General features: G+C 42.0%; 1 protein-coding gene across 1 annotated transcript in view; it reads right to left on the bottom strand.

The window, feature by feature from the left end:
• Positions 1-11,750: 11,750 nt before the first annotated feature.
• The window catches only part of carmil2 (capping protein regulator and myosin 1 linker 2), a 52,396-nt gene continuing 50,708 nt past the window's right edge, over positions 11,751-13,438 (bottom strand). Inside the window, exons 39-41 of the mRNA XM_062420927.1 lie at positions 12,599-12,688; positions 12,371-12,457; positions 11,751-12,213 (exon numbers count right to left, since the gene is read on the bottom strand). Coding sequence (XP_062276911.1) covers positions 11,783-12,213; positions 12,371-12,457; positions 12,599-12,688 — 608 coding nt within the window. The 3' untranslated portion in view covers positions 11,751-11,782. The remainder of the gene's footprint in view (positions 12,214-12,370; positions 12,458-12,598; positions 12,689-13,438) is intronic.

The following is a 13,438-nucleotide window of genomic DNA, read 5'->3' as shown; positions in this document are numbered from 1 at the left end:
GGTGGAACTAATAACAATGGCTTATGATGGCTCTATTTTATTTAAAGTGTCCTGCTAAGCCATGTCAGTGAGTCAGCATGCACATGACAACAGTCCCAAACTGGCACAGATAATAAATCATCGTTCCTATATATGGACTTATCATATGATACATGGACATGACCCCCTTACATTATTATGCTCCTATATTATCATTATATCAGTAGTATAAAATGATCTTCAAATGACAATAATATTGTTTATTATTTCTGAGACAATATATCGTCCAATAAAAGTAGTTATCATGACAGACCTACACACAGCAATGATTCATGTCATTAATTACAACTGTGTTTGACATTCAACGTCCTGTTGTACAGTAAATGTCAACGTACCTACAGACCCCTGGAAGGTTTTATATAGTCTAAAAACTTTTATAACTTATGTTTGATTTTTTTCACCTTACTTGTGCTACAACTTGTAACAAATCAGAAGACTTTGGATTTTCTGTAAAATCAGATGATAACAACTTATTATATGGGTCATTCCACGAAATCGGTACCTTTTCAACTTTCAGAATTTAAAATATAAAATCGTTTTTATCACAATTTTAAAAGTATCTATGGAAAGAAGACATCTTAAAGTGACAATAAATGATATGGTGCCATCTCAGGCTATTTATTTTATTTATTTTATGACATGTTATCCACTCCATGATACCATTTATCTGTCAACCCTGTTACGGACAAAATGGTTACTATATAACATATTTGGAATTAGAATTGTTTAACAGTTTACACATGTATGGACAGTATTTCAGTCCCTCATTTCACTGGGATTATTTCAGATTATGAATATATTTTTAAACATTCAATTTCATCATTCAGATGACCAAGAAAATCACAATTTTAAAAGGAGACCACATATAATTTAAGATATATATGTATTTTAATGAGAGAGGTATTGAATAAAAAGTAGTTTCCAAAAACATTTTACAGGTTTATTTGGAATGGTAATACCTGGGTGGTCCTTCTAATTATCATTTTTACATTTTTATCAAATGAATGACAGTAACAGGACTGACATATGAAGTAACAGGACTGACGGGACACATTCTTCAGCACACTGTACATATTTGTATCTTTTAAAAACATGACTGCATTTATTATTAGTGTTGTTATTATTATACCTTATAAATAACTGTATCTTTTAAATTGCACTTTTATATTAGTGAAGCATATTGAATTCTAAGAAATGTAATGTTTTGAGGGGTTTGTAGTCGGGATCATGAATTCCAGACAAAGTTCTTTTAGATGGTATTTGGTTTCATTTTCTTTAACATTACAAGATAGGGGTGAGATTCTGTAGTCATCTTACGGCTCTTGTGTCATTGCATTTACACAAATACATCATTAACAAGAGATTTAGAAGAATGTTACTTTAATTGAAACTGATCCTCATTACACTGGTCAGAGAAATCAACTGGCAACATTAAAACCAGACCATGAAGACCTATCATACATCACAAGTCTCTTTGAAAATTCACATTGAGTTACAGTAAGTAACAATTTACAACAACAGTTACAACAACAGTAACAACAACTGTTACTCAGTTTAGAGACTAACAGCATATTAGAAAGTAAAACGTTCCTGTCACTGAGGGAGGTAGCACCATAGGAAAATGAAATTTAAAACTTAACTTAATGTTAACAAGAAACAGAGATAAAGAGTTGAAAACAGAACAGGAGAACTACTGCAAATCTCTCATTTTACTTTGTAAGATCCAACCATATATCACTTTGGATCGCCACATGGCGACTAGTGATTGGTAGTGGGGCTGGGATGAAGCGAAGCACATCGTCATAGAGGTACCAGATTACATCATCACGAACAGGCCAATAGAATTTATTTGGACCTCCACTATGCATACATTTGACCTGGATGTCAGTGTCGTCTGTTGCAATGACAATACCTGGGTAAATGTCACCTTCATACCTGACCATACACCACTTTCCGATTATGTCTCTACTAGTCCAATCGACTGCACTACATTGGCTCGGAGTTTGGTCACGCAGAAAGCTGAAGACCTGGGAGCCAGGGCACTGGCATTCAAGCCTCTTCATGGTAGCTGCACACATGCAACTGACATCACGGCAGATCAGGCTACCTCTCTCCTGTGTCACAACCTGATGCAGGCGCATTGTTGAGAGAACTGGTGGGATGTTCTTTGGCACGGCCTGAATTGCCTTCTCTATATCCTCCTCTTCCACATAAAACAGTTTGATGGAGGTTTCGGTTCTGACCAATGCTGAAAACAAAGACCTTGCATCTGGAATATCACTGCCTTTGCTGACAAGGTCATCAGCTAGTCTCTTTAACACACAAAATATATAATAGGGTGTTAGTATATATACTAACACCCTATTATATATTTTCCCACAGTATACAAAAATGGAAATAAAATGCTTTTTTATTTTTTATTTTTGTGCAGCTGATAAAAACTTTTATATATGAGAATGTACATATTTTACAAAAATCAGCATTCAAGCATGTTGTACTTTTCATATGCTATAAAATGTTCTACTGGATCATAACATAATTACTGTGAATGTCTTTTTCCCCATTAACAAATAGAATCTCTCTGACAGCTTCATTAAGGATTCATCAAACATGTATTAATGACTGATGGGGAATGGTGTAGAGATGAATTATGAGTCAGAATATGAACAGTGAGGGTTAACAGTTTTACCTACTGTCAGAGCCAGACATGAGTCACACAGGAATTGAATTGAAGGTTTGATGACACATCTATACAGAACCCATGACCATATCTAACTCCATACAGTGTGTCCTAGATCTGTTTGTGTCTTGTCATTCATTATCATCACACTGTAGTTAACAGGCGTCCTCTGATCCTGCAGCAGGGAGACGCCTCGCTGCTCTTTGACACTACAAACTAGACTGAGGTTAAACACTGGAACTGCACTGATCCCTGAGGGGCCATGAGGGAAGAACTGGAGCATAATTAAGAACAATAGAAGCTGTAATGAGGGAACACAGAAGAGTTGTGGAAGACATTGTGAAATAAAAATGAATAGTTTCACCACATAAAACATACAGTTTAGCGAATAGTTACAGACATACAGAGACTCTCCTTCCTTATAATGGCAACATAATACACAGTAACTATCACTACTATATCACTGCATCCAGCTTTGAACCCTACATACTTACATCATTACATCATAAAATAACTCTTTGCAGCCTCACTGTCCTCCTGTAAAATGTTCAGATTCAGCAACCTGCTTTCCTGCATTCTGCTGACTTTTTATGAATATAAAGTTACAATAAAAATACATTAGTAACCCTGAATCAGCATCTTTCACATCCTTTCTTTATCGGTTCTATTAGTGGAAAAACTCCTTTTACTGTAATTCATCTTGATGTTCTTTATAACACTTTATTGTAAGCTAGATTACTTTCTGAGCATCTAGCAATGTATTAATAATAAAAAATGTTCATGTCAATGATACCAGGTGGTGGTGTTGATGTAAAATAGATTTAAAAAAAAAAAAATCTTATTCCCTGATTATAAGAAACATACATTCTTTGTCAAAATTCTTGCATGTATTGGTGTTTTGTATGTGTTGTATAAGCTACTTGATGCTTCAATTTCCCTCAGATTTAACAAATAGTCTATCTACAGCATGTATTACACAGTAATGTAGCTTATGCTTACAGGTTAGTCTTTAATGACTTGTGGATTTGAATATGAATGCATAACTTCTGAATATGATGATCAGTAGTTCAGGTATAATATTAGTTTTCAGTTGAACTGTGCAATATATATTTTTCACTTAAAAATCTGTAACTCAGGTATATTAGCATTCAACACCAATATTACTCTACATAATGTTACTTTATTTATTTATTTTTTTTTTTACTGTATTTATTTCTACTATTGTTTTTATTGCTTGTGTACTTACTTATTATTCATTCATTTGTATTCTTTTTATTGATGCTCTTTCTATTTTTAGGACGCTACACAAAACTTGGCGAGCCAGCCAGGAGCGGTTTTTAGCTCTTGATGTATGAAGGTTGAACAGTTTGACATTTTGTTGCCCTTCAACTGTGAACGTTGGTATACTGATATCACTTTCCTGTTAGTTTTTGGTGGTCTTGAGGTAAAACATGGATGTTATTGAGTCTGAACATGTTAAAGTACCTAACTCTGTCTTAGTAGGAAGTTTAACTGGTAATGAGGTAGACAATGAGGTTATGGAGTACTTAATGCAATTTGGTTCCATTGGAAGAATAATTAAAGTAACCAGTGCTGAACAACAGTTTAAAAACACAGCCATTGTGGAGTTCAAATCTGGTGAGCCCATTCAGTTTCTTCGAGATAGCTTTCCCTGTAAGCGAACCAGTAGCAACCCAGATGTTATCTACCACTTCCAGCTTCTGTCCGACCTGTATGCTGCTGACAAAAGTTCCAGCTTAACTTACTCATACTTAACTGAACTGAAAGATATTGCTAGACTAAGTGGGACAGATTTTGAGAAGGTTCTGCTTGATGAGCTAGCTAGAATTCAGCTCTACAAAAAGTTTAACAACTGAACCAGACGCCACCAACTGTTAGCCAAAAAAGTCAGCCCGCTAACAAAACAGACTCAGCTGAGCCACCAGCTAATAAAAGCCAAACCCCTATTCATATAGGCCCTGAGTTGACCCACATCAACGGACAGAAACAAACTTTTTACTTACCTTCTGAACATCTCACCACTTCTGAAGTCCAAAAAGTAGTGGTTGAGCATGTGATTAAGAACAGTGAAATGGCTTTTCAGTATCATCAGCATGTCGAGCTCAGACCTTTCTCAGGGAAAGTTCCTTGTCCACAGTTGGAGTTTGATTATGATACATGGCGCAACAATGTTGAGTTCCATCTCACAGACCCCACCATGCCCGACAAACATACTGTCAGAAAGATAGTTGAGAGCCTTCTTCCGCCCGCTGTCAACATGGTAAAGCACCTTGGGCCCAACTCTACTCCCCATGACTATCTTAGCCTACTCCACTCAGCTTACGGCACTGTTGATGACAGGGATGAACTTCAGATTCAGACCACCAGCTGCTTAAGCAATTTTGTAGAGGTTGCTAGAATAACAGCTTGATTACAAGTGTCCAGCTGGAGCAAAAGAAAAGCAACCCCCCTTCGTTTTCCGAGCTACTTCTGTTGCTCCGTACTGAGGAGGACTGTCAGGCTGCTAAGTCCAACCGCATGAAGCAACATTTTGGGTTTCCCAAAACTGGATTGAAACTGTCACCATCAAAATGTTGCTTCTTCCAAAGCTCAGTGCGCTACTTAGGACACATTGTCGGAGCTGCGAGTCCACCAAAGGCTGCGATGAGCTGAGACGAGAGGTTTGTTGCGGTTCGCCGCGGACACCCCTTTGGATCATCATCGGTTGGTTTCCACAGCTGGTTGAGTACCAGGCGTAGTGATAAGTTTCCTTTGAGTATTTGTTATTTTGTACATAATGGTTGGTGAAGGCATTGTACTCACTCCCTCTCCCGACATTTGTACTACTATTATTTACGGGCATTAGCGGTTAGCATTGTGCCCGCTTGGCCTATTGTCTGTGTAATCGGTACACCGTTGGTTGTACCCGCTTTTCTTTATTGTTTCATGTAATATATTCGCTCCCTCTCCCGACATTTGTAGTGCTATTGTTTTCATGCATCAGCGGTTAGTATTGTGCCCGCTTGGCCGATACTGTTCGAGTAATCTGTACAATTTGTACCCGCTTTTCGTTTAGTTCCTGTGTTGGTGAAGGCAGTGTGTGTTCCCGCTCCCAGTATAGGTGTGTATTATTACCTTCATTTTTTTCTGTAAACAGCAACACCTGGGCTGTGTTTGCTTTGTTTGGTAGTTTTTACTGGCGATTTCGCTCGGCCTACTTTAGTTTGGGTATTTTGTGTTTTCTTTTGCACAGCAAGCTAACCTTTGCTGGTAAAGACAGTGGTCTCACTCCCGCTCCCAGCATAGGTATGTTATATTGCCCTTATAGTTAGTGGACGTGTTTCCGCTGAGGCTAACTGGTTGGTGAAGCCAGTATATTCGCTCCCTCTCCCGACATTTGTAGTGCTATTATTTCCGTGCATCGGCGTTTGGCATTGTGCCCGCTTGGCCGATACTGTTCGAGTAATCTGTACAACTTGTACCCGCATTCTGAGGGAGGGGCTTTCCGAAAAGCCATGCATGAACTGCAGCTTCATGCCCTGGGCAGTGAGGGCTGTCAGGCTGGCTGAGGTGGAACACCCAGTTAACCCCAGCCCAGCGATTGACTCCAGCTCAGTCTAGCCGATCTAAACATCAGGCTGCTGAGACTGCAGGCGCCTCCTCCGGGAAGAAGGCCAAGGAGTCTAAACTGGCCTCCAAGGTGGACCAGTTTACTGAGGAGCTCAATCAGGTGAAGTCCCTCTTCCTGGCCCTCCAGTCTGGGACTGGTGCAGGGGATGTGGGGGTTCCTGCTCCTCCATGTTGGATCTGGAGGATGATGCGCTCTCCGTGGCGGCATCGGCCACTGAGTTCGCTGAATATGGGGCAGAAGTGGTCCCCCAGGATGTAGCCTCCCGCGCCTCTGAGGTGAGCTCCTGTTCCTCGGCCCGCAGTTCTGGCGCTGGGTCCGAGGCGAGGATAACTCTGTGGGAGCCATCATCCGTATGGCCCTGGCCCACCTGCAGTTGGACGTTCCACAGGCTCCTGCCAATGCTTTTTTCAGGCATGGTCCAGCCCCTTCCACCTTTACTGTGCCTCCATCAGATGACTATTTGAGGGAGATGCAAGCATGCTGGAGGGATACTAGAGCCCTCTCTCATGCAACATCCGATGGCGGGACCCTGGCAGCCATGCAGGATGTAGCCACGTTTGGCTTGGGCTGCATTCCAGCGATTGAGCTGACTAAAGCTGCTCTCATTGTCTCGCCTGATGAGGCTCTGAGGCCAGATGTGAGGTGTCCTCGCCCCCAATACCAGGTGACTGATGATCTGCTTTGTAAGGCCTATGATGCAGCAGCACACATGGGACACATAGGCAATTCTTTGTCACATCTGATGCTGGCTCTTTCAGCATCCCTACAGGAGGCTACACTGGATGCTTCCGCCCACAATTTTGCTGATGCGTCTCTGCAGGCTTTTGCTCTAATGTCCAGAGAACTGGGGAGGTTGATGTCCACTCTTGTCCAGGCTCGCCGCCAGGTGTGGCTGGCACAGTCGCCTCTCACTGAGAAATGCCGGAGAACCCTCCACGGTGTCCCAGTGGAACCTGGTGAGCTATTTGGGTCGGCTGCTCTAGAGGCTTGAGCGCATGGTCCAAGCCAGACAGACTCGGCAGCAGCTGTCTGGGCTTCACAGGAGTGTGCATCCTCCCAGCAGGCCCCCAGTGCCGCTCTCAGCCACAGACTTTCCCCAGTGGCTACCTTCGGTCTCAGCAACCGGTTCAACAGCCTGCTCAATGAGGGGCTTAGGGCTTTCGGGCCCCTGAATGACTTCCCTCTAGACAACCTCAGACCTTGGATGCTGCCCGTCGTCCCCCCAGGGCCTCTAGAGGCCGGGGACCCCGTACACTGTGCGGTTCAGAAAATTCTGGAGTTCCGACAGTCATTTTTGGATGGCGGACGGTCCCCTGCTACTCTGAGGGTATACGTGGCGCCCATTTCCTCTCGACATGCTCGAGTTGATAACAACACAGTGGGGTGCTACAGACTTGTGTCCGTTTTTCTAAAGGGAGCCTAGAGGTTACGACCCCCACAGGCTCAGGGAGCTCCAGCATGGGATCTGCCCCTGGTGCTGGATGCTTTGCTTTTGAGCCCCTGGCACAGACAGAGTTGAAGTGGGTGTCTGCTAAGACTGCTTTTCTCCTTGCAATCACTTCAGCGAAGTGTGTTGGGGAGCTACATTCTCTGTCTGTGAGTGACTCATGTCCGAGGTGGAACTCAGATGGCTCAGGGGTCACTCTGTGGCCGAATACGGCTTTTCTTCCAAAGGTTCTTTCATCGTCAAGTCTTAACCGACCTATCCACCTGGCACAGTTTACACCCCCCCCCCCCCCCCCCCCCCAGGGGAGGACAGGTTAGGACTGCTGTGCCTTGTGCAGGCTTTAAGAATTTATGTAGCTTCGTCGAAGCATAAGACAGTCAGAACAGCTGTTCCTCTGTTATGGTGGTCCTAAGAAAGGCTGTTCTCTCTCCAAACAGCTACTGTTGCATTGGATCGTGGATGTCATCACCCACGCATATAAACGAAGTGGTCGCCCCCTGCCATCCAGGGTGAGGTGCCACTCTACTAGGCCTGTAGCTACGTCATGGGCGGTTCTGCGTTGGGTGCCCCTGGGGGACATATGTGATGCGGCATCATGGGCATCATCAAGTACCTTCTCCAGGTTCTATCGGGTGAATGTGGCCACTCCCCATACACTGGGTGTGGTCCTCATCCAGGGTTCATAGAACTGTAGTTACATACGTAACTTTAATTTTAAAGGCTACTGATGAGTAAGTTCATCTTTATGTGTACAATTGGTGGAATACCCCTTTAAAAATCTTAATTTTGGCCTTTTCTTTTTATGTGCAGGCTTTATGTGTGGATGGAGGCACATTAAACTCACATGAGGAATAAAAACAAGCTGACACAAAATTATGACACAATTCAATCAACTTTTTAATAATTATTAACAAGTATAGGTATGGATTTACACTCTGTTCATAACTTTTTGTTTTTGTTTGCTTTCCGTAGCTTTGTACATACTCTGTGCGTGCAAGGCAAAGATAAACATGACGGTAGAAAATAAACTCTCCCCTGGGATGAAACGGAGGTTCAGGTCACTGACAGTGCAGAGAGATGAACTGAGGTCCGCTCCGTCAAAAACACAACCACCCTGAGAGTTTGATAGACTGAATACACTCCTGCTGTTATCTCAATACAATATCTGCTCATATAGTGGTCTCTTATTAAAATCTGATCTGCTCTTTTCTGTGATATGATGATTTCATACACAGTCTTTTCATGGAATGATGTCACCTGAATCAATCTGAATGTCAACTACTGATGTGAAGCTACTGAAATATGCAGAAACATGCAGAGCTTTAGTGTCCTGTGGAGTCATCTGGAGATTCTAAAAGGCTTAATGTGAACATATTAGAAGAAGGCAAATGAAATATTTACTGTTAGGAAAATAAATACACTTGGTATAGATAGTTTGAGGGAATTGAGTGGCAAAATAAACAGATCAGACTAAATTGTTGGATTCTACTTTTGGATGACGAGGATGAAATTTGGAAGTATTGTTAAAAAAAAAAGTATAAATATGAATTTAAGGCAAAACCTTAAACTTTTTGTAGCAGAAAGTACAGAAATTAATCGTCTTGTGTCCTATCTCCCCTGAACACACCGCTTGTCATTGTGGTCAGATTACAAAGATCCAGAAATCTTTCTGGTGTTAATATAAATAGAGTTTGGTTCTTTTTCCATTCATGTGGTTTTTACACACGTCTGTCAGAGAGGAAATGGCAGGATTCAGAGCAGCTGCTGGAAGAAGCTGTGATGTGCTGCAGGACCTCAACAGTACCAGGTCACAGTTAAATGACTGCTGGTGTTAACTCCTGCTAACACAACTTCTGTCTCATATGAAAAAATGATATCTAGTCCAGTGATTGGTTGGAGCAAAAATGAACCCCCTCCTAAACAGAAACCAAATTAAAAAGAAGCTAGTGACTAAATAGATCTTCAACAAAATAGGAGTAAGATCTTAATTGGTCTTGTAATGTAGATGAATCACTTGAACTGAAGTCATAATGAAACATGTAAATGTGCTTTATGAGATTTTTTTCTCTGGGATACTTTAAGTTGAAACAAATAGAATATCTATATCTTCTCTCATCTTCTAACCATAAACATCATCGGCCTTGAAAACCCCCAAATCAACTCAATATAACAAACATGTAGAAGCAGGTGATATTAATGATGCGATGAACATGTTAATGAACTACACTCACAAACGTGTTCTTCTGTTGAGAGTTACACGTATTTCACTACAGCCACCTGTTGTCTTTTACTATCTGATGCTGGCTGTGTCCCATGTGAGGCTCAGTCTCATTGAAAGGACTCAGAGTTGTGATGTAAAGCTGTGTGGAGACTTAATGTGAGGTTAATAGTAGTTAATAGCATGTATGTCAGTCAGGGAAATAATACACACTGTATGTCTGGTCACACCTTGAAGTTGCTTTGTGAAATAAATCAGCACGTCTTTATGAAACATTGGGTTGAAGGCTTGTTGACATCATGGATGTATAAAGAGAACTGGATACAGCATTGGAAGCAGGGTCTTATTCATTCCTATGAAAGCAACTCACAAATTTATGAGAAAAAAAAGGAATGTTCTCTGACATATAGTCAAAAATTTGCGAGAAAGAAAACTCACAAATTGATGAGAAATCCAATGTCTGTCCAAAGTCTGGATGCTTAGGATGATATGGTGATTCTGGGCTAAGATAACAAGTTTCTCCTTATTGATTAGCCCAATTGAAAAGTACAGTTTGATCAGTTCTTCCACAGCAGGCATAATGCACGACAAGCCACGTCTTTCCAGTGTTGTAAAGTGAGGCGATGTGACTGATTGGCAGAATAAAACACATTTTTTTCAAGTTTTTTTTACAAGTTTTTTCTCTCGTAAATTTGCGACTTTAATCTCAGAAATTCTGAGATATTTTCTCGAAATATTACCCCCCCTTCTCCAGGTCAGGATAGGATAAAAACGAGGATAAAGCATTGTCATTTTGCAGCTCTCCTGGACATTTGAAGTGATATTGGACCAAACGGGTCAAATTGTGATTTCACAGGTTTAGTGATGTATCCTCTGATTCACAGACGTCTCTTTCACTATCTAAGTTTATAGTAAAAAAGTATCATCATGGAGGTTGTAATTACACAGTTTGGATGCTAGGTCAAATTGGCTTCAAAGCCTGGCGCTGTTCCTGGGGGCTTGGTTACCATAGTGACAGGACCAGCTGCTGAACTGCTACTGAGGATTAAATATGATAACTAATATACAGTCAAATTAATATGAAGGCAGGTTAGCCTCATACAAACCAAAACAGATGGTGCAGGTTGGGCATTTAAAATCTTTGCTACTTTTATCATTGTATTTTAACCATTAAGTTATCCTCATGCTGTTTATCAGCTGATGAGTTCACTCACTCACTCACATGGAATATTGTAATTTTCCATTATTCTGAACATCTCATGTTGAAGACTGTCTGACATGATAGAAAGCTCCAGATGAGTGGACCCTGACTGATTGTTGAAAATACTTGTTGTTGGTCATGTGATCATTTCATAGCATAAAGAGTTGATTGAGCATCATTTGGGTAAATAAAGGCTTCTTTTGTAATGGGTTAAGCACCTTCTGACCTCCACAGAGACGAGCGCTGACATGGGACATAGCAGCTGTTTTCTACAGTACAACACAAGGAGAGGACAGGTAGGGCTTCAGTGCCTTGCTTAAGGACACTTCAACAGGGCACATTGGCTGCTGCGGGGATTGAACCTGGGATGTTGGTATGATGTGAGTCTTCCAGCTGGGCCACACTACCAATCCTGTTTCACACAGGAGGGAACAACATTCAAGCTGCTCTCAGACCTCTTACACCCTCCCGCTTACTGATCTCGGTGATGTCACAGACCCCCCCCAACTCCCCTTCCCCTCCAGTCTCTCCCAGGTGTGTCTCTCCTCCTCAGGTGAGTCTGTGTGTTATTCAGAGAGAGGGGGCTCAGTTCTTTGGTCTGCTGGCTCTGCCTTTGTCGTGTGCTGTTTAGAGACCGCTTCTCCTCTCTCCTGTGTGCTGTTACCTACGTCCGCCGTGGCCGCTAACGTGCCGGGGCTCTTCTTCCTGTGGGGCGGGGGGCTCGCTTGGGGGCGCTGCAGGGTTTCGGATGAGATTGAGCCGGGGCCCTTGACGTGGGATGTGGGGGTTAGGGCGGGTTTTTCCAGGGTTGGCGGAGGTTTATCGACTGCTGCAGTGGGACTGAAGAGTCTCGGTGCTGATGCTTCTTCTTTCTGAGCCTGAGCTGCAGAGGAGGGAAACCCAGAGACCTCTTGAGGGGGGTGCTTGCTTTGATCTAGCGTCCCTCTGCAGCCTGCCTCCTTCTTTTCTTCAGCTGCCTGCTTCCCTGTTTTCCAGACTGAGCAGGAGGACAAAAGACAGATAGAAGAACAGCTTCACCTCTGAGAAACAACAACACATTTTTAAAAAGGAGCTTCTGAGCATGACTTACAAACAGCCCCTCCCTCCACCCCTCCACCCCCCCTCACCCTCCTGTGGCCTTTGTGCTTCCTCACCACTGGTTGGATCTTCGGTGCAGGTGGGCAGATCCCCTCTGTTGCCCCGGTAACGGATGGGCGACCTTTGTAACACAGCCTTCAGCTCTGAGAGAGAAGGAGACAGAGAGAGGAGCATGAGACTTTTTGGAGACCAACATATTTAATTATCAGCTTCAGCTTTTTATATTTCTTACATTGTGTTGATAGTTTTTGGAATTCACTATGTCTTCATTAAACATGTCTCACCTTGTGTCATGGCCAGAGCGTCCTCATGGACGGACACAGCTCGCCGTTGTGGGAGGGGCTTCAGGTGCTGGCGTGGTTTGGGAAGACTCTCTGAAGGAGTACATATACATACATCATTAAAATACGCATGTTTTCTTGAAATTAGACAGATTGAGTCATTGTGTCCATTTCAGTGTATTCATTATTAAACATATGTGTATGATATTATAAATGTATAACAATATAATGCTGGAGTGACTGAGAAAGATGGATCGCTGTAATAATGGATCTTATATTTTTAAGTGGATGCAACTCTAAATGCTTTCACACATTGATTCATTCTGTAGACTGATGTAACCAGTAATCTAACGTGTTAGCTCCACAGTTCTCAGTTGTTCAGTTAAATTTTCAAAAAGGTAATCTGTTATTATGTTAACCAACTATTCCTGTAGCTACGTTTTTACCACAAAATCCGCCACAAATTCTTTTGGTTACTTTTTTTGCAGGCAGACACCTGACTACGTGCTCCAGTTATATCACTGCACACCTGTACGGCAGCTCAGATGGGACAGCATTCACTTGGTAGAAATATTATTATTTAGAATTAGTGAGAAGAAATAAGAGCAAGAACATTACAGTAACGTGTAAGTTGTGTGTATTGGCCTGTTGCAGTGATGTAGGTATGTGTTTATAAGCCTGTATGTAGTTTATAACTTATAACTAATTTTTTTATTTTTAAAAGTAACGTTCCCCAACACTGCATGTGACATCATGTGACATCAAGGTGATAATGACCCAGAGATGTGTGGAGACTGTGCAGACTATCACGAGCCTCCTTTGAATTTGGATTAGCTCTTCATC

This window comes from Scomber scombrus, chromosome 6 (genome assembly GCF_963691925.1).
Source record: "Scomber scombrus chromosome 6, fScoSco1.1, whole genome shotgun sequence".
Taxonomy (NCBI): domain Eukaryota; kingdom Metazoa; phylum Chordata; class Actinopteri; order Scombriformes; family Scombridae; genus Scomber; species Scomber scombrus.
This window is presented reverse-complemented; position numbering and strand designations above follow the sequence as displayed.